The sequence below is a fragment of the Primulina tabacum genome, chromosome 4 (genome assembly GCF_025594145.1).
Source record: "Primulina tabacum isolate GXHZ01 chromosome 4, ASM2559414v2, whole genome shotgun sequence".
NCBI classification, from domain to species: Eukaryota; Viridiplantae; Streptophyta; class Magnoliopsida; order Lamiales; family Gesneriaceae; genus Primulina; species Primulina tabacum.
In genome coordinates, this window is record NC_134553.1 from 39,542,598 (window position 1) to 39,561,995 (window position 19,398).

The 19,398-nt window shown below is 37.6% G+C and overlaps 1 protein-coding gene and 1 non-coding gene across 2 annotated transcripts; one reads left to right on the forward strand and one right to left on the reverse strand.

Moving 5' to 3' along the window:
- Nucleotides 1–633: 633 nt before the first annotated feature.
- Nucleotides 634–3,120, forward strand: LOC142541979 (uncharacterized). Its single transcript, XM_075648426.1, has one exon. The coding sequence runs from the start codon at nucleotides 634–636 to the stop codon at nucleotides 3,118–3,120; it is 2,487 nt and encodes an 828-aa protein (XP_075504541.1).
- Nucleotides 1,141–1,248, reverse strand: LOC142544042 (small nucleolar RNA R71). Its single transcript, XR_012820010.1, has one exon. It is a non-coding gene; the product is annotated as a small nucleolar RNA R71 (small nucleolar RNA).
- Nucleotides 3,121–19,398: the final 16,278 nt, after the last annotated feature.

The following is a 19,398-nucleotide window of genomic DNA, read 5'->3' on the forward strand; positions in this document are numbered from 1 at the left end:
ACGAAACTAAAATGCTATTTTTAATTAATATGGAACGCTATCATGCCCAGTTGATTATTGATAAGTTTTGACTGGATGCTGGGTTTGGTCAATTAATTTAGGAAAACACAAGAATTTTAGCGGCTATCCCTATTATTCTAAGGTTAATTGCTTGGAATAACATGAATAAATGATTTGTTAGCCGATGAACAGTGATATAATTAATTAGTAGAACCCCCCTTGAATCAGTATTTTCTCGTCATAAATTCTTCACTTTATTCTCGTCGATTAATTTTCAATTCTAGATTCAGTATTTTTCTTGCTTGGTAATTTTAGTTTAGGTTATTTTATTTAGTAATTATCAAAACAAATCCCCCATTTTTTATTTTTATTATCAAAAGAAATAAATCTACCGTTCCCTGTGGATTCGACCCTACTCACCATTATACTCATTTTTATTTAAAAGAGTAGGAATAAATTTGGTGGTCAACGACAGCACACCAAATTTTGGCGCCGTTGCCGGGGAGCGGTGCAAGGTTAATTTCTTTTGATTATTTTCTATTTTTTATGTCTCGTTCTTCTCGTACAGGTGAACTCGAATACAATCCGGAAATCGAGAAGACAGCTAAGAAATTGAGAAAAGAAGCAAGATTAATGCGTGAAAAGCAACCATCATCATCATCTCCTTATTTGGACGTATCATTGGACTCCGACGATACAGAAAGAGAATCTGACATTGATCTTGAGATTGAAAGAAGTGAAAGTGACCAAGAAGAAATGGCAGGACAAGCTCAAAGAACACTCAGGGAGTTAGCTAATCCTAATGTTATTCAACAATCATTATGCATTCAATTCTCTACTACTGATACTACTTTTGATACTACTTTTGAATTAAAATCTGGCTTGATTCATTTATTGCCTACTTTTCGTGGTCTTCCAGGTGAAGATCCCCATAAACATCTAAAAGAGTTTCATATTGTTTGCACAGCCATGAAACCGCAAGGGATCACAGAGAAACAAATTTTACTGCGAGCTTTTCCATTCTCTTTAGCTGACAAGGCTAAAGATTGGCTCTATTACTTGCCCTCTGGGACGATAACAACTTGGGACAATATGAAACAACAATTTTTGGAGAAGTTTTTCCCAGCTTCACGAGCAGCAAATATTAGAAAAGACATTTGTGGGATTAGACAGCTGCATGAGGAAAATTTGTATGAGTATTGGGAGAGATTCAAGCAGTTGTGTGCCAGTTGTCCACAACACCAGATTCCAGAACAGCTACTAGTTCAATATTTTTATGAGGGACTCTCACTCTTTGATAGGAACATGATTGATGCTGCAAGTGGAGGTGCATTGGTGAACAAAACGCCTCAAGAGGCACGAGCTCTAATCTCCAACATGGCTGCCAATGCACAACAGTTTGGTACTAGGCAAGACAACCCTCCACGACAAGTCAATGAGGTAAGTGTTACTCCTATCGATCAAAGGTTAGATTCTTTGACATCTCTTTTGGAAAAATTGGTTGCAGGACAGGTGCAACAGGTAAAAGCTTGTGGTGTATGTGCTATGGTGGGACATCCTACAGATATGTGTCCGTCACTACAAGAAAAACCCACGCAACAAGCCAATGCGATTGGTGGATTTCCTGGACAGCCCCAGCGTCGATATGACCCATATTCTAATAGCTACAATACAGGATGGAGGGATCACCCAAATTTCAGCTATAAGAATCAAGGAGGCCAACAAGAATATCCACAGCAAAATTGGAACAAACAACACGCACCTGCGCAAGCGCCTAACTCAGGTATGTCATTAGATGAAATTGTCCAATCCTTAGCTGAGAACACTCAAAAATTTCAACAAGAAACAAGGGCTAGCATTCAGAATTTGAGCACTCAAGTGGGACAGTTGGTGACTTCAATTCACAAGTTGGAATCACAAAATTTAGGTAATCTATCTTCTCAGACAGTGGTGAATCCAAGAGAAAATGTGAGTGCAATTACTTTGAGAAATTGTAAAGAATTGGATGTTCAAGAAATTGGGGTACAAGCATCAGTCAAGCAAAAGGAAGAGAATGAGATAAACGTTGAGGATAAAATAATCAATCAAGAAGATGCTCCGAAAGGTAAGTTTTCTCCTCTATTTGAGTATAAACCTATTCCCCCATTCCCTCTTGCATTGAACAGGAAATGTGAAAGTATTAAGGAGTTGAATGACACTCTTTGTAGAGGCGAGGTAAATATTCCTTCATTAGATGCTATTAAACAAATACCTCGTTGTGCTAAAATTTTAAAAGAATTGTGTACTACAAAAAAGAGACATAAGTTGAAGGGGTGTAAAAGAGAAAAGGTAGGAGAACATGTTTCTGCAGTCATTCAAAAAACCATTCCTATCAAATGCAGTGATCCAGGTATGTTTTCTATCCCTTGTACTATTGATGATACTAGACTGGAAAAGGCTATGTTGGATTTAGGTGCTTCTATCCATGTCATGCCTAATTCTGTTTATAACTATTTGGAACTTGGACCTCTGACTGAAACCGACATTGTGATCCAGTTGGCTGATAGGTCCACTGTTTATCCTAGAGGTGTAATTGAAGATGTTCTTGTGAAAGTTGAAAATTTGGTTTTTCCTGCTGACTTTTATGTGCTTGATATGGAAAATGATGATTTAAACAGTCAAATTTTACTAGGAAGACCATTTTTGAAAACTTCAAAGTCTGTCATAGATGTTAATAGTGGTACCCTTACTATGGAATTTGATGGTGAGATTGTTAAGTTTAATATTTATGATACCATGAAATATCGTGTTAGTGAAAGCACTATTAATACTCTTGATATCGCTAATCACTTGTCACAAGAAAATTCAAAAATTGTTGATAAGAATGAATTAGAGGAGATTATTGAAAGACCTGTTGAAAATTCTAATACTTTATTTTCTCTCTCTGATCTGCAGATATCTAAAATTATGCAAAAACTTCCTCCAGATCGACCCAAGCATGTACTCATAAAAAAGGGAAGAAATATCCAAGGGATAGGGATTTCCAAGAAATTCAAAGAAAACAAGCATTTGCTGAAATTTGCTATGAAAATATTCAAACGGAATAAAGTGGATAAAGTGACCATATATGAACCACCATGAGCAACAAGAAAGAATGAAGTCGAGCCAACGACAATAAAAAGAGGCGCTGATTGGGAGGCAACCCAATTTTTATTTTTATTTTTGGTTTTGTTTTTTATTATTTTGATTTTTTTCCTTTTTTTTAAATAGTACAATTTTTGTTACATTTCTGCAGAAGACGTCCTCTAACAAGGCGTGACCACGCCTTATAAGAATACCACTTCTGCGCAAAAAAAAAAATAATTCCAGTAGAGGTTTTCGTACAAGGCGTGGCCACGCCTTGTTGAAACACCTCTACTGATTTAAAAAAAAAAGTTGTTCCAGCAGAGGTTTTTACACAAGGCGTGGCCACGCCTTGTTGAAACACTTCTACTGAATTTTTAAACAAAAAAATAAAATAAAATTTCTTAACCTATTTTTTTCTCTCTCTCTCTCTCACAGAAGCCTCCATCGCCCCTCTCCAAATCCCCTCTCCCATCTCGCGCCACCTTCTCCAGCGTCGTCGCGACCCACCAGCCGCTCGTCTGCTCTAACTTCCATAACCGAGCCATGCTCTCACGTCCCCACCGCAGCAGTAGATGATGTTTCTTTACGATGCTCATAATTTTTCAGGGGAGTTTTCTAACTTTTCCTACTATTTTATCGTTTTAGTTGAGCATCTATTTTTTGTCATTGAGGACAATGCCAAGTTTAGGTGTGGGAGTTTGTGCGAGAAGTTTGACTTTACTGTGGGATTTTTGATTTTTTTTCTTATTTGATTTTTAGTCTGTTGATTTAATTTTTCAGCATTTTGAAAAAAAAAATTGAAAAAAAGGGGAAAATATATTAACTTTGTTAGTTCCAAGCACCTAGTTCATTTTTTATCTCTTTCTTCTGAATCCTGATTGCCTCCTATGCGAAAAAAATGAGGTTTTTCTTTGCGTGCAAATGTTTTTGCATTCTCACTTTTTACATTATGAATAAGTTGCTCTTGATGGTAGTTAGAGAGGACAAGTGTGTTGGATTTAACACAATTGCTATAATTCTTTTCTTGGTGAGCTTTGAGCCTATGAGCAATCATGATATCATGCTCCATTTTCTTTGATTGTGTGTTGTCATTGCATTGTTAATTTTTCTAGAACTTGCATTGTTATACATGTCTTTGTCAACACTTTGTGGTGGATTAGGTGCTTAGACAAAATGATAAGGGCATTAGGGTTAACCATTTTCTTTCGCATCATCTGAGCCGTTCTTTGAGCCTACCCTGATTCATAGACCCCTAGTGAACCAAGTTTGAGCCTCAGCCTTTTTCTTTGAATAAAAATAACCACATTACAAGCCGTGATAAATCCTTTTTGTTGGTTATCCTCCTTTTTGAACCTTGAATTGGAAAATCATATAAAATTTTCATAAATAGCATCATTCAATCCAAAATAGTGTGAATTGGTGGGATTTCGTCAATCTCGAAACCTCATAGTCACCGTCTACAAAAAAAAACAAAAACAAAAACAAAAACAAAAAAAAAAGAAAGAGAAAGAAGAAAAGTAGACGAAGTGAAAAAGAAAAGAAGAGCAAACAAATAGAAAAAAAAGAGGGATCTTGATGTTATAATGAAATTGAAGATGTTATTATTTGAATGCAATTGTTTTGCGAAAAGTGCATATGATTTCTCTAATTCCATAGCTCAATGTTTCCTTTTATCCTACCTTACCCCTAGCCACATTACAACCCATTTATAGCCCTTTTTGTTTGTGTATTTTAATTCATTCATTTAGTGGAAGGATGTGATAAATTTGCAAGCCTATGGAAAAAAATTTCAATGCATTTGACATGAGAGTTTGTTGACATATATCCTAGACACCAATGAGCGGAATGAGCGAATCTTGTGAGGAGTTGTTAAATCCCATATATTTTAATTTCTACACATTCTGATTGCAGTGATTGTTCATGATATTATTTTGTGAGATGCTTTGAAATTAAAATGTCTTCTTGCATGATAAATGTTTTGGATAAGTAGAGGAAGCGGAAGGAGGACGAAAAATTGAGATAATGAGTTGATCTATTTTTGGCTTGAGGACAAGCATCGTTTAGGTGTGGGAGATTTTGATAGGCGCGTAATAGTTAGTATTTTTATTTTCATATTTCCCATTATTCCAACCTCCGATATGTTTAATTGATACATTTTGTGTAATTTTATTGTAGGAGGAACTTTTACGGTCTTGGAGCAAATTTGAGCTAAAAAGGTGATGTTTATCACATTTGAAGTTTCCAAGATATATTTTGAAAGAAAATGGCCAAATCAGAAGAGGTCCTGGAACAAGGCGTGGCCACGCATTGTGATTATGTTTCAGCTGCCTGAAAATTGCAAGAAAGGAAAAAATCTGATTTTGTGAAGGTTATGCAAGATTTGAAAGAATTAATAAAATTCTAGATGAAATATTATATATTATTTTATATTTAAGATTTAGGGTTAATAAAAGATTAGTGGGCTTTTTAGTAAAAATTTAGACCCAAAAGCCACCACTCCAAGGAGAAGACAGCCGCCATGAAGATTTCAAGAATTAGATTGGAAAAAGCACTCAACCATTTTTTTTCCTCCTCACGTATAGCAAGGCGCAGGACCTCTAGACTTCTCCCAACAAAATAGTTTGCATTTCTTTATGTTTTCTTATTTATTTTTCATGGATATTGTAGATCAAACTATGTTAGGCTAATTTTCTTAGTCTGATTCAAGGGATTGTCTACTATTTTAAGTTTATCACTGTGAGGTTTTTGCACTTTAATTTATTATTCTTGTTTGCCCAAGTATTCATTGATTTATGATTTAATTATATGAATGTTATACGTCAATTAATCTGACAATTTAATTTGATGTATGATTTTCTAATGCTAACCATGAATTCAGTGATCCATAATTGTCATGAACGATTGGTACGTGAGTAGCAATAGGTTAGATGTGTTGTGCTATCATAACATGTGTAATCTAAATAAATCGATGGAACTAGATCTTCCAATTGTAGCTATCTCGGTTGTTAGATTTTAGGATTAACTGTTTTCACGAAACTAAAATGCTATTTTTAATTAATATGGAACGCTATCGTGCCCAGTTGATTATTGATAAGTTTTGACTGGATGCTGGGTTTGGTCAATTAATTTAGGAAAACACAAGAATTTTAGCGGCTATCCCTATTATTCTAAGGTTAATTGCTTGGAATAACATGAATAAATGATTTGTTAGCCGATGAACAGTGATATAATTAATTAGTAGAACCCCCCTTGAATCAGTATTTTCTCGTCATAAATTCTTCACTTTATTCTCGTCGATTAATTTTCAATTCTAGATTCAGTATTTTTCTTGCTTGGTAATTTTAGTTTAGGTTATTTTATTTAGTAATTATCAAAACAAATCCACCATTTTTTATTTTTATTATCAAAAGAAATAAATCTACCGTTCCCTGTGGATTCGACCCTACTCACCATTATACTCATTTTTATTTAAAAGAGTAGGAATAAATTTGGTGGTCAACGACAGCCCACCACAAGTCATCAAGGATCGTGCTGTGTTGGACAGTGGTGATCACCGTGTTGTCCTGAATGTTGCAAACATCTACAGTCAACATCCATAACGATGTTGGATGAAGATCATGTTTAATTGATCGTGCTTTTCGGGATCACGTTTTTGCTTTCTTAGTTGATATTTTATTATTGTTGGTTGTTATAGAAAGCGTTTATTTTCTCAACTTGTTGAGGAAATTGATTTTTGTCATAATCACTAGTGATAGGTTTTGTAAACGATTTGTTTTTCTAGTGATTAATTTTTGCCTTGAGGCACCGCACATCCATCTATTTATTTAAAGTGAATTTGTGTTACAAACTTTAATATTCCGCTGCATGTTGTCTTAAATGTTGTAACATTTGACACAACACTTAATTCTGATAAAACACAAATTTACGATTTTACACTACTGTTGATATAGTTATTCACATCTGTCGAACACTATTTCTTACAAGTGGTATCAGATCCTACTCTTGATATACTAAGTGCCGATTCTGGTTTTGTTTTTGTTTTGACAGAAATATTTAAATGGACGCATCACTCGCAAACACCGCACTTCGGCCACCAGTCTTAGATAGAACCAACTACAGTCTATGGAAGGTCAAAATCCGGTTTCATATAAAATCTATAGATGAGAGAACATGGCAAAGAGTTCTAACTGGTTGGACTCCACCTAGGAGACTGGACGAAGATGGTGATAGTCTAATCAAACCAGAAAGCGACTGGACTACTGATGAAGTGCATATTTCAAATTACAATTCAAAGGCATTGAATGCAATTTTTTCTTCAGTTGATACGAATATGTTCGGGCTTATTACTAATTGTGTTTCATCCAAGGATGCATGGGACATTTTACAAAGACACTGTGAAGGTTTTGAGAGTGTGCGACGAACAAGACTGAGGATGGTTACTTCCAAGTTCGAGATGATGAGGATGGAAGAATCTGAGAACATATTGGAATATGATCGTCGCCTACGGGAAATTGCTAATGAGGCGTTCAGTCTTGGAGACCCCATCTCCAATGAACGATTAGTTAGTAAGGTTCTTCGTTCTTTGCCCAAAAGATTCAACATAAAAACTTGTGCGATAGATGAGGCTAAGGACACAACGCAAATGGCTTTGGAAGACCTTATCAATTCACTTCGGACTTTTGAGATGAACATAGACATGCAGAAGAAGGATAAAGGGAAAACAATTGCATTCCAAGCTTCAAATGACACCTACAATGACCTTCTTCAAATATCCCAAGAAGTCAATGAATCAGACCTTTGTGAGGACTCTATCTCCTTTATCACAAAGAAATTCGGGGATTACTTGAAGAGAATCAGAGATAAGAAGAAGGATGCACAACCCTCCAAATTTTCAAGTCTTCCTGCCCCTGAAAGACCACAAAGGTTTCCTGACAAGAAACAATTTCAACCAAGGAACGAAGGCAAAGGACAATTTAACTCAAAGAAATATGATTCAGTGCAGTGTAGAGAGTGCGAGGGGTTCGGACACTATGCAAATGAATGTGCCAACAGATTGCGAAAGAACAAAGGCTACAATGCGTCTTTAAGCGATGAAGAAACTGATGAGGAGGAGAAATCCAATGATGAAGATAATCACACCTTCTTGACTGCGTTATTAACAGAAAATCACAAGTTGCAGGTGAATCCTTTAGGTGTTGCCCTAGGTGTTGCCACACCTGGCCGCAACATCTGCAAAAAATCAGTATGTTTAAAATCCACAACTTCTGGAAATTCGAGCGTAGATGATGAATCGGAAGCTGATGATGAAGAGATGACTCTTGAGAGTGTTCAAAAGCTTTATGAAGAGTTGTTTGAGGATTAGACCAAAAGAAACAAGCTTAACTCCACTCTTGTAAAGGAAAACACTGATCTAAAGGCCGTGGTTGCCAAACTTGAAGTAATTCTGAGCAAAAAGGACTTAGAATTGGGAAAGACTAAAGAAGAACTTCAAAAGGCAACTGAAATCTTATCCAAGTTTAATTCGAGCACATCCAAGCTTGAATCCATACTTTCGATGGGAAGAGATGACAAGAAGGGTTTAGGATTCAATGACAGTGTATATGAAACTGGTGAATCTTCAAAATCCACCGTTTTTGTGAAAGAAAAAACTGAAACATTCACACCATCTCAACCTACACCTTCAACCAAAAGCTCTCCACCGAAAAGACAATCCACTGCACCTGTTCCTAAGAAAATAAAACGCATGTATGTATGCCATTACTTCTTTAAGCCTGGACATATCAGGCCATACTGTTTTAAACTCAGGGATGACCGCATAAACCAAAAGTCAAGCCGGATGTTACCTAAAATGTTGCACAAAACTTCCCGCAACACCTCCAAGAATCGACCTATAGTAAGACAGGTTTGGGTACCAAAGATAAAAATTCACTGTAATGTTGTTTACACTTCATTAAAAACTAACACTGCAGGTTACTGGTACTTTGATAGTGGTAGCTCATGCCATATGACACGGTCAAGAGAATATCTCATCGATTATGTTGAACAAAAATATGGCAGAGTAACTATGGAGGGGGAGCTAAAGGAAGAAGTGTTGGAAAAGGAACTTTGAATGTTGAAGGACTACCAAAGCTCTACTATGTGCTCCATGTTGAAGGATTAAACTCAAATTTGATAAGCATAAGTCAATTATGCGATGATAATTTGCATGTCAAGTTTAATAAACATGCGTGTGAAGTTTTTGATGAATCTAACATATGCATCATGACAGGTACAAGGTCCTCGGACAATTGCTACAAAATAGGTGAAAGAACTTTCATGCAAATATGCACAAATCACTGAACTTGACCTTTGGCATCAGAAACTCGGCCATGTAAATTTCAAAACCTTGAATAATTTGAGTAAATACGATGCAGTGCGAGGTATGCCTAATCTTTCATCTGGAATACCTTATGTGTGTGGTGAGTGTCAAAAAGGAAAACAGACTTGCGTGTCACACCCGGTGTTGCCAACATCTGGGACAACACGCTGTCTAGAACTACTACACATGGATCTTATGGGTCCTATGAAAGTCGAAAGCTTTGGAGGTAAAAAATATTCTTTTGATGATTTTTCACGATTTTCATGGATAAGTTTTATCAGGGAGAAATCAGACACTTTTGATGTGTTTAAACAATTGATCACAAGAATCAAAAACTTCCACAGTCTTAAGGTGAGAAGGATCAGGACTGACCATGGTAAGGAGTTTGAAAATTCTTTATTCTCATCCTTTGACAGGAAAGGAATCACACATGAGTTTTCGGCACCAAAAACTCCACAGCAGAATGGGATTGCCGAACGCAAGAATAGAACGCTTTAAGAAATGGCAAGGGTGATGCTGACTTCAAAGAATATTTCAAAGCATTTTTTGGGCAGAGGCCTTAAATACGGCTTGTCAAATTTCAAATAGAGTGTATTTTAGAAGTGACTCAGCCATGACATCTTATGAAATAATCATGGGAAAGAAGCTTAATCTCAAATATTTTCATATATTTGGATGCGTTTGCTACATGTTGAATGACAGGGATCAACTTGCTAAGTTTGATTCAAAAAGTGATAAGTGTTTATTTTCGGGATATGCCACTAATAGTCGAGCCTATCGCATGTTTAATCTAAGAACTAGGACTATTATGAAATCGATTAATGTTGTTTTTGATAATTGTACAAATCTCAAGAAGAAAACAGCTGAGGATGACGTTGATGATCTTCTGAAAAATCCGATCATACTGGAAAATGCAGGTGTTGTCCCAGATGTTACAACACCTAGCACAACACGTGACACTGAAGTCACTGAAGGTGAGGACAAAGCGAACAGTGAAGATGACACAGTAGATGATGGACAGAATATACCAACTAAGATCCAGAAAAATCATCCATCATCTCAAATAATTGGAAGTGTGCAAGGAGAAGTCCAAACTGAAAAGAAAGAGAAAGTCGACTACCGAAAGATGGTTGGACTAGTATGCATGAGTACGATGTACTCACAGGTCAGATTCTCATGTTTTGTATCTCAAATTGAACCTAAAAATGTTGTTGAAGCCTTAAAAGATGAGTTTTGGATCAATTCTATGCATGATGAGCTTGAAGAGTTCGTTCGAAATGATGTTTGGGATTTAGTTCCACCTCCTGACCACATCAATATATTTGGAACAAAGTGGATTTTTAAGAATAAAACTGATGAGTCAGGGAACATCATTCGAAACAAAGCAAGGTTGGTTGCTCAAGGGTGAACACAGGTTGAGGGGGTTGATTTTGATGAGACCTTTGCTCCTGTTGCCCGCATTGAGTCAGTCCGACTTTTGCTAGCTATTGCATGCTACATGAAAATCAAATTATTTCAAATGGATGTTAAAAGTGCATTCTTGAATGGTACCTTGTGTGAGAAAGCATATGTCAAACAGCCTAAAGGATTTGAAGATCCACATAACTTGAATCATGTGTACAAGTTGAAAAAGGCTCTCTATGATTTGAAGCAAGCACCACGTGCATGTTATGACAGACTAACATAATATCTTCTTGAAATTGGCTTCAAACGAGGTGAGGTAGACAATACCCTTTTTATTCAGAAATCCAAAGGTGAAATACTTATTTGTCAAGTCTATGTTGATGATATAATCTTTGGTTCCTCATCTCAAAAGCATGCTGATAATTTTGTTGAGTGCATGTCATTCACATTCTAAATGAGCATGGTTGGTGAGCTAAGTTTTTTTCTTGGTTTGCAAATCAAACAAATGCATGATGGAATCTTTTTGTTTCAAAGTAAGTATGCTAAAAACTTGATAAAGAAATTTGCTAATGAAAACACCAAGCACATGAAGACACCTATGGGCTCAAATGAAAAATTATCCAAAGATGATGCTGCCGAAAATGTTGACAACACCTTATACCGCAGCATCATAGGAAGTCTCCTGTACTTGACTGCTAGCCGCCCTGACTTAATGTTTAGTGTTTGCTTGTATGCTAGATACCAATCTAATCCTAATATTTCTCATTTAAAAGCCGTAAAACGTATCCTACGATACATAGCCGGAACCATTGACCTAGGATTATGGTATACTCACGACACAAACTCGAATTTAGTAGGGTTTTCAAATGTTGACTGGGCAGGGGATTTGGATGATAGAAAGAGTACCTCTGGAGGCTGCTTTTACCTTAGAAATAACTTGATATCATGGCATAGTAGAAAACAGAACTGTGTTTCACTCTCAACTCTTGTGGATGAATCAAATGATAGAAGACTATGGACTTAAGAGGGAACCCTTAGTTGTGTACTGTGACAATTCTAGTGCAATAAACATTTCAAAAAATCCAGTACAACACTCTCGAACTAAACACATTGACATTCGACACCACTTCATTCGAGATCTAGTCGAGAAAGGATTGATTCGGATTGAATTTGTTGATACAAATAACCAATTGGCTGACATATTCACAAAAAGCATTAGACTTTGAGAGGTTTTTCAACCTTAGGAAATCTCTCAGCATGTGTTCTGCCTGATCATCCATCGATGTTATCTCAGATGTTACAACATCTCGGACAACACCTAATATGCATGTGCATTTTTTTAAAAAATTCTGCATTTACATGCATACTGTGATATGATGTGTTGGAATGATGTTGTTTTATCTTCTGTTATACTTACAATTCCTTATTCGATCTTGTTTAACACACTTGGACATGAAAAATATTCAAATTGAGTCACTAAGTAGTGAAGGATAATCATGTATACCATGAGTTTGACCCATGTGAAAGGTGATTTGAGTAGACTAAAAATATTTATAAAACATACTCTGTATCAGAAGAAAATATTGGAAAAAGCTACCTAAAAGAGTCCAAAGAAGACTTTACTTTTAGTGTAGAAGCTACCTCTTCTGAATTTAATACAAAATCAAAATAGAAGAAAATGAAAAAAGCTACCTAGAGGAGTCCAAAAGAAGACTGTTCTTCTAGTGTGGGAGCTACCACTTCTATGTCGGAAGATGTTGCCAACATCCATGACAACACTTCACCTGTAAACATATCTCATATGCGTTTTCATGTTTCTATTTCTGTTACATTAGGTAATTAGGCATAACTAGATCATGCATAAACATATATTCGTGAATATTGTGGAGTCATAAGGACATAAGTATTTCAACAAAATAAGAATTCGATGAAAATTCAGACTTTGCTAAAACTCGAATTTCAGTGACCTTTCATGTCTAGTGGAGTGTAAATTCGATGTGGGTTTATTTCTGGAATATTTTTTTAAAATAATATTGTGCGAAAATCATCTCAGTAATTGCATGAAATGCTTAACGGCTATATTTCTACGGTTTCTTTTTTACCGTTAGACTAAATCAGTTACCAAATGTTTTGTTACTGTTGCACTGTTCTTTCATACTTATCTTCATGATTTACACCGCCAATTCGTCATTTTCCTCATAATTGTCTCTCGGATTTTCGTATTTTCCTCTCGAAATCTACCTCTGTGTTTATTTTTCTGCACTCATCGTCTTTCCTACTTTGATCTTCACGTGGCAGGGAAAGGCTATGATCGCCATGACATACGATGTGAAATGGGTCACACGGATGTTGTTGCCCCCACAGAGCCAACATCTTCAGCAACACCTTCGAAAGCTTCTCCTATGGAAATTGTCCCTGTTGCTGAACAACCCACGCCACTGGAATTCATTCTCCCAGGCGAGCCTGGAAATGCGATTGATCTCAAGAATCCGCCAAAAATACATGTTTTTAGTCCTCCACGTCCCCCTGTTTGCCGTTCAAAGAGACAAGCAGGGTACAACCCTGATTTGACCACTTCTAATCGTTTTCGTCGAAAGGGTGAGGGACCGAGCCGCCCTTCACTCACTGATCTTGACAACACCTCTGGCGATGACTCCGCCGATGGTGACTATGAGTTCGTGGCCCGGAAGAAGACTACCTCTCCGCCTGAGGACAATAGTATCTCCTCCAGCGAGGCCCCTGATTCTGACAAGGACGCACCCCCTGTTCCTCAACCAAAGCCCTCACCATCTACAGAAGAGGAAATCACGTTGGCCCAATTTATGGCCAACTTGAGAAATCAAAAACCCGAAACTTCTGCTGCTCCTGTTGATCCTCAAGACTCTGGAAGTTCTACTAACTCCAGCAGTCCTACTAACAAGCCTGCTGAGGAAAATATCGTCTCTCAAGAACATGGGTCTGTTGAACAGGATGTTGCTGAGGATGATGCCAACACTGAAGACAGCACGGAGCTCAGTGACTATGACTTGGGCACTACTTTTTCTACCAAATTCTACACTGAGCACGCAATTGATCAGTGGTATCTTTATGCAAATCGCGACTTCATTGAGGAAAAGAACGTCGATACTGATGCCATTGCGAGGCAAAATCTAATTTCTTTCCTGAAAAACTGCTCCTTGCTCTCCACCGTCTCAGCAGTCACACCTTTTAGTCGATGGCCGGTGCTAGAGTTTTACTCAAACCTCTCACCTGGTATAGGTGATGAACGTTCTGCGAAATATGGGAGAGTTTATGTTCGCAACACAGACTTTGAGTTCAGTCCTGCAGCCATTAACTCTCATTATCAGACTCCTGCAGAGGATGAGGATGGTCTTGCCCCAGACATTCATCTTGTCACTTCCAAAATCACTGGGGGCCTTGTTACTCACTTTCCAACTCATCCACAGAAGTTATCAACAGCGAATTTGACTTCATTTTACTCAGTGCTTCACAAGCTGTCTGTTCAAAATTGGACACCCTCCACCAACACCACTTTTGTCACTCGACACCAGGAATTAGTGCTATACTCCATTGGAACAAATGGGGTCTTCAACTTTGGGAAGCTCGTGTTCAACACAGTGCTTCAATATGCTGATGGTGGTCTGAAAGTGTCGAAGCTACCTTTTCCTAGTCTGATCTATGGGCTTCTTATCTCACAAGGTTTTGTTCGAATCTGACCTTGGTGAACCATTCAAGATTGCCCCTGCATTTTTCACAGGCAATCGAAGAATTGATCTTCCATGGGCTGAATCTCCCACAGCACCACCTGTTTCAAGGCCACCGACAAGCCCTCCTACTCCTCCACAGACCACTGACTACATCATGATCTTTGTACCCGAAGCGCACGCCCACATTGCTCACGCTATGGCAAAGATTGAGGAAGCCAAGGCTGATATTGATCATGCTATGGCTAAGGTTTAGCAAGCCAAGGCTGATATTGCCTACTATCAAGCTGTGGCTGCAAACTTTCGGCTTCTTTTGGAGGTAGCAGTCTTTCCAGGACAAAAAAGGGGAGATGGTGATGATCAAACAGAAGCTGGTCCATCAGGGACCAAGGATAATGAGGATATTGATGATTATGATGAAGAGGATGATGGTGATGAAGAAGAGGAGGGGAATTAAGTGTTTTGGTTAACAGTTGATCTGTCCTTTATTTTGTGCCGGTTTATTTTTGCTGATGTTTCTGTTTATTTTTTTTCCTTAGTAAACTGTTAATGAAATGGTGCAGGTGTTGTCTCAAGTCTTGTCAACAATTCTAACAACACCCGTGCTAACCTTATTTTATTCAGGGGGAGAAAAATTCTCTAACTCAGGGGGAGATGATTTGAGCTAAACAAGGATAAATGGATTTGATCTCATTTTGTCCAAGAAAGACAAAAAAGGGTAGATTGAAGGGAAATAATATTTACAAATTTAATTGATAAAATGTCTTGATTTAAATTTCTCTAACAATATCTTTTCCTTGTTAATTTGATTTCATACAATATCTTGTGAGATTTTGCCTTTCTAAGATAATGAGATAATTAAGCAAATATATTTTAGATATACTATTTATGATAATGATTTAAACAGATATGGTATTAAGAGTTTATTTCTAATTAAACTCTTACTTTTCTTGTGCAATATGTTTCCTTGAAGAATAAAAGTCTACATCTATAAATAAGAGATCAAGGACATCATTAAAGCTCTCTCTCTTTGCTACGCCTCATTAAAACTCCTTGAATTTATTTCTAATTAATGTTTTATATAAATTCAACTCCTTGAATTTATTATCTCAACGGGGACAAAGTAATACAGTACTTGTGTAACCCTCAATGGTTCAGGGATACAGCTAGACGTGGGTTCACAACTCTTTGTGATTCAGGAAATAATCTTTTATTCGGGCTTACCCTAATTTGCCTCATTCTATGTATCAACAATTAATCATGAGAATTTCAGAAATCATATCTCTGATTAAACTCATCGAATCATGTTATGAGCGTCTAGTAGCATCTCCCCATGATTCCCTAGGTATCACTGATAGTGCATGCAGGAACTAGTAGGTTATGATTAACGTACAGTACGGTCCCTTCATCTCATATATCCCGATCGAATCTGCAACCATTGGTTCATCGAGTTTTGCATAAGAATTCGATAACTATGTGACACATCTTTGAGAATAAATAGTTACATAGCATGTACAATTGGAGAACTCCTTCTCTAACGTACATTTCATACTCTGGCCAGAGATTCCATGCACTATTATTTCATCAGATCACACGGGATAGACACACCCGTAGGTGAGCGGTGAATTCCCGACTACAATGCACTGGCTCCTACATGCGTCGCAACTGTACCCAATCTCGCCACCTGATGACCCTCCTGGAGTCGGTAAACGAGTCAAAGCACAGTCCTAGCATATAGAGCCTCAGTTTTGTCCCAGGTAGTAAGGACTAATGGTGTACAATCACAACCACGGACTTATCCTCTCGACGAATGATAACCACTTGGAAAGTCTTAGGGAGGGAAGTTCGGTACAATCATCGTATGACTACCATCTATGTGTTTGGACATCTCTATGCCCCTGAAACGCGGTACAAAACATCACAGATGCTAGTCTCGATCTCAAGCGACCTTTATCCATGTTTTAGGCGGCTGAATCGACTAAGAACGAATTTAGATTATACAGTGATTACAAATGAGTTTCATCATCGAAGTACGATTCATTTGTATTAAAGAATAATCAAGATCTTTGTCTATGTTGATCACATGTGTATACAGATAAAGAAATAACAGACCATGAAATAATTCATTATATTCAAATAAAGATTGTTTATTACAACCGAGTCAATAAATTTCCTAGCCAACAGTTGGCTTACAGGGCGTCTACTCTAACAAAAATTTTAGTGTCACTCTATATCAAGTTAATAATAATTATTGTGAATTTGAAATACATAAAAAATGTTGGAGTATCATTTTCTCACATCCAATGCACATCGGAAGTTTTAAAATTTTGTTTCGACGTTCGAAACGCTCCTTGGGCGTCGTATGAAATAAATATCCATAGGGTGTTTAGATTGTTACTTTTGCATATAAAATGCTGGCTCCAAACTATTTCAAATTTAAGCGGATATAGTCTTTCTTATAAATCCCTTCGAACGGATCTTTCTCCTCTTGATCGTCTAATTAAGTCCATGATCAGAAGCTATGTCCATTGTTTGGATTGCACTAGTAATCACAAAAAATTTTGCTTTGGGACTATGTTGTCTGAATTTCCAAAATTTGGAGGTGGTGTAGCGGTGACGGGGCGACGACACAAGGAAGTGCATGGCCGAAAATTTTCTTCAAAGAAATTGTGGTGGCCGAATTTTGTAGGAGGAGAGGAGAGGAGAGAAAATTTTGATGGTGTCCTGATGGATCGGTTCTCACACCTGCGAGGGTGCTTCAAACACAATATTCTCAATGAGCTGCAATAGCTCGTGTTCTAATAATGTATACACCAATGAATTAAATCGAGTTTGTTTTTAAACCAAGCAGAAAATACTCGAAGTAATCATTCTTTAAGAAAGCTAATTAGTTTAAAGCTTTTAGCTTGTGTAAACTGATTAACTGAAATAAGGGGGGTCAGTTCTTGCTTGTATCAGTTCAGTTATGGTGAGAACTGAAATGATATCAGCTCGAACTGATTAAATCAGTTTAAAACAATAGTTAAACAGTTAAATACACAAGATATATTTATGGATATTCGTAGACTTTAACTGCTTCTACGTCACCTCTTATACTATATCGGGTAGGATCCACTAGAAGACTTTGATTTATATAATGCCTTGTACAAACCGACTTAGCTTAGAACTCACCCTACAGCCTGACTGAACTCCTAGTCTAGACTGAAGGCAACACCTTCCAGCCAACACTTGTTTAACGTCTATGTGTTAAAGACTACATACAAAAGTTTATTGTCTTTGTGCAAGACTCACTCAGTGTAACGTACCGTACTTTTACTACTTAAAATTTGCGGAAAAATTAAAAATTTTCTTAAATATAAACATCCATACGGTTGTCAACTCATCGTTCGTAAAAATTTATATCTTTGAAATCATCCATCACCAATAAAAATTTTGCTGAAAGAAAAGCTGGCTCAAAACATCTCGTACCAAAACATAAAATCAGAGTATCAATATTTTCATGCTTAAAATCTTAAAATAACGTGGGCGATCCTCGGGTCTAGCCTTCCGCTCAGTCCAAGCCTGATCCTTGGTCCCCACCCCTCGTCTCATCATGATCATCCTCACCTGCAACGATCAAGTCTAGTGAGTCTAAAGACTCAACACGTATAAACTGGAAGTAACGAGTAATACGTAATAAAATCACATGCAACTTCAAAATAGGGCGTACATACTTAAATTTGAACTTGTAATAAACTTGAACGTACATACATAACATAGACGTGCCATATCGTGAAACTTTTCATGACATGCTTGCATACTTGAACATACTTGAACATACATAACTTCATCATTTTGCGTAGAGAATGTTTCAAAGCTAGTGACCCATAACATAATCGCCTGATCAGAATAAACCACAGTATTGGGCTGACAGGGACGTATCCACTGCCACATACATGAGATCCCCGTTCATAATTTAACGGGCTGATTGGTCCACGTTCATGATTTAATGCTTTCCAATCACGATCTAAACCCGTTCATGATTTAACGGGGTGGAGAGGTCCTCGGCCACGTTCACCGACTTCCAAACCCATTCATAAATTGGTCACAAGACATTTAGCATATCTCAAAAATTTTAAATATTTTCTTTGCACGTCGAACATACTTACTTGGCGTTGAGGGATTCGTTGGACTTCGATCGGGGTCATTGTTGCAACATACTAACTTGAATTCATAAGCTTAACGGGTGTAACTTCAACGTAACAGTCAAGTTTACCCACGAGTTCATACATTTCCTTAGGACGTTCTAAAATTCCCGTGACTCGACATTGTTAAACATTGCACTAAACAAAGAAATCAAACCTCAAAGCATACCATAATATTCCCCAAAACTCAAGTACACAGACCCCATGCCCAGGTCCGGCTCCGGGTCTGTGTGGGTGCGGTGGAATGACTCGTGAAGAAAAGGGAAGGCACGGACCCCGTGCTGAGGTCCGGGTGGGGGTCCGTGTAGGTGCGCAAAAGTGAAACTCGGGAAGAAGTGAGGACACGGACCCCGTGCTAAGGTCCGTCTATGGGTCCGTGTAGGCTCGCAAGGATGACACCGTGAAAGAAACAAAGGCACGGACCCCGTGTCAGGGTCCGTGTACCTACTGTGAACGCGAACTTACGAAAATTTTTGTACATGTTTTGCTTAACTTTCTAGACTCGATTGCACGGACTATGAATCGACACCCCGAGACCCATCATAGCATGCTATAACATCAAACCAATTTCGTACAACATCCAAAGCAACGATGTTCACCCTATAGCACATACAATTCAAAAATGTGGTAATTGACACCAACT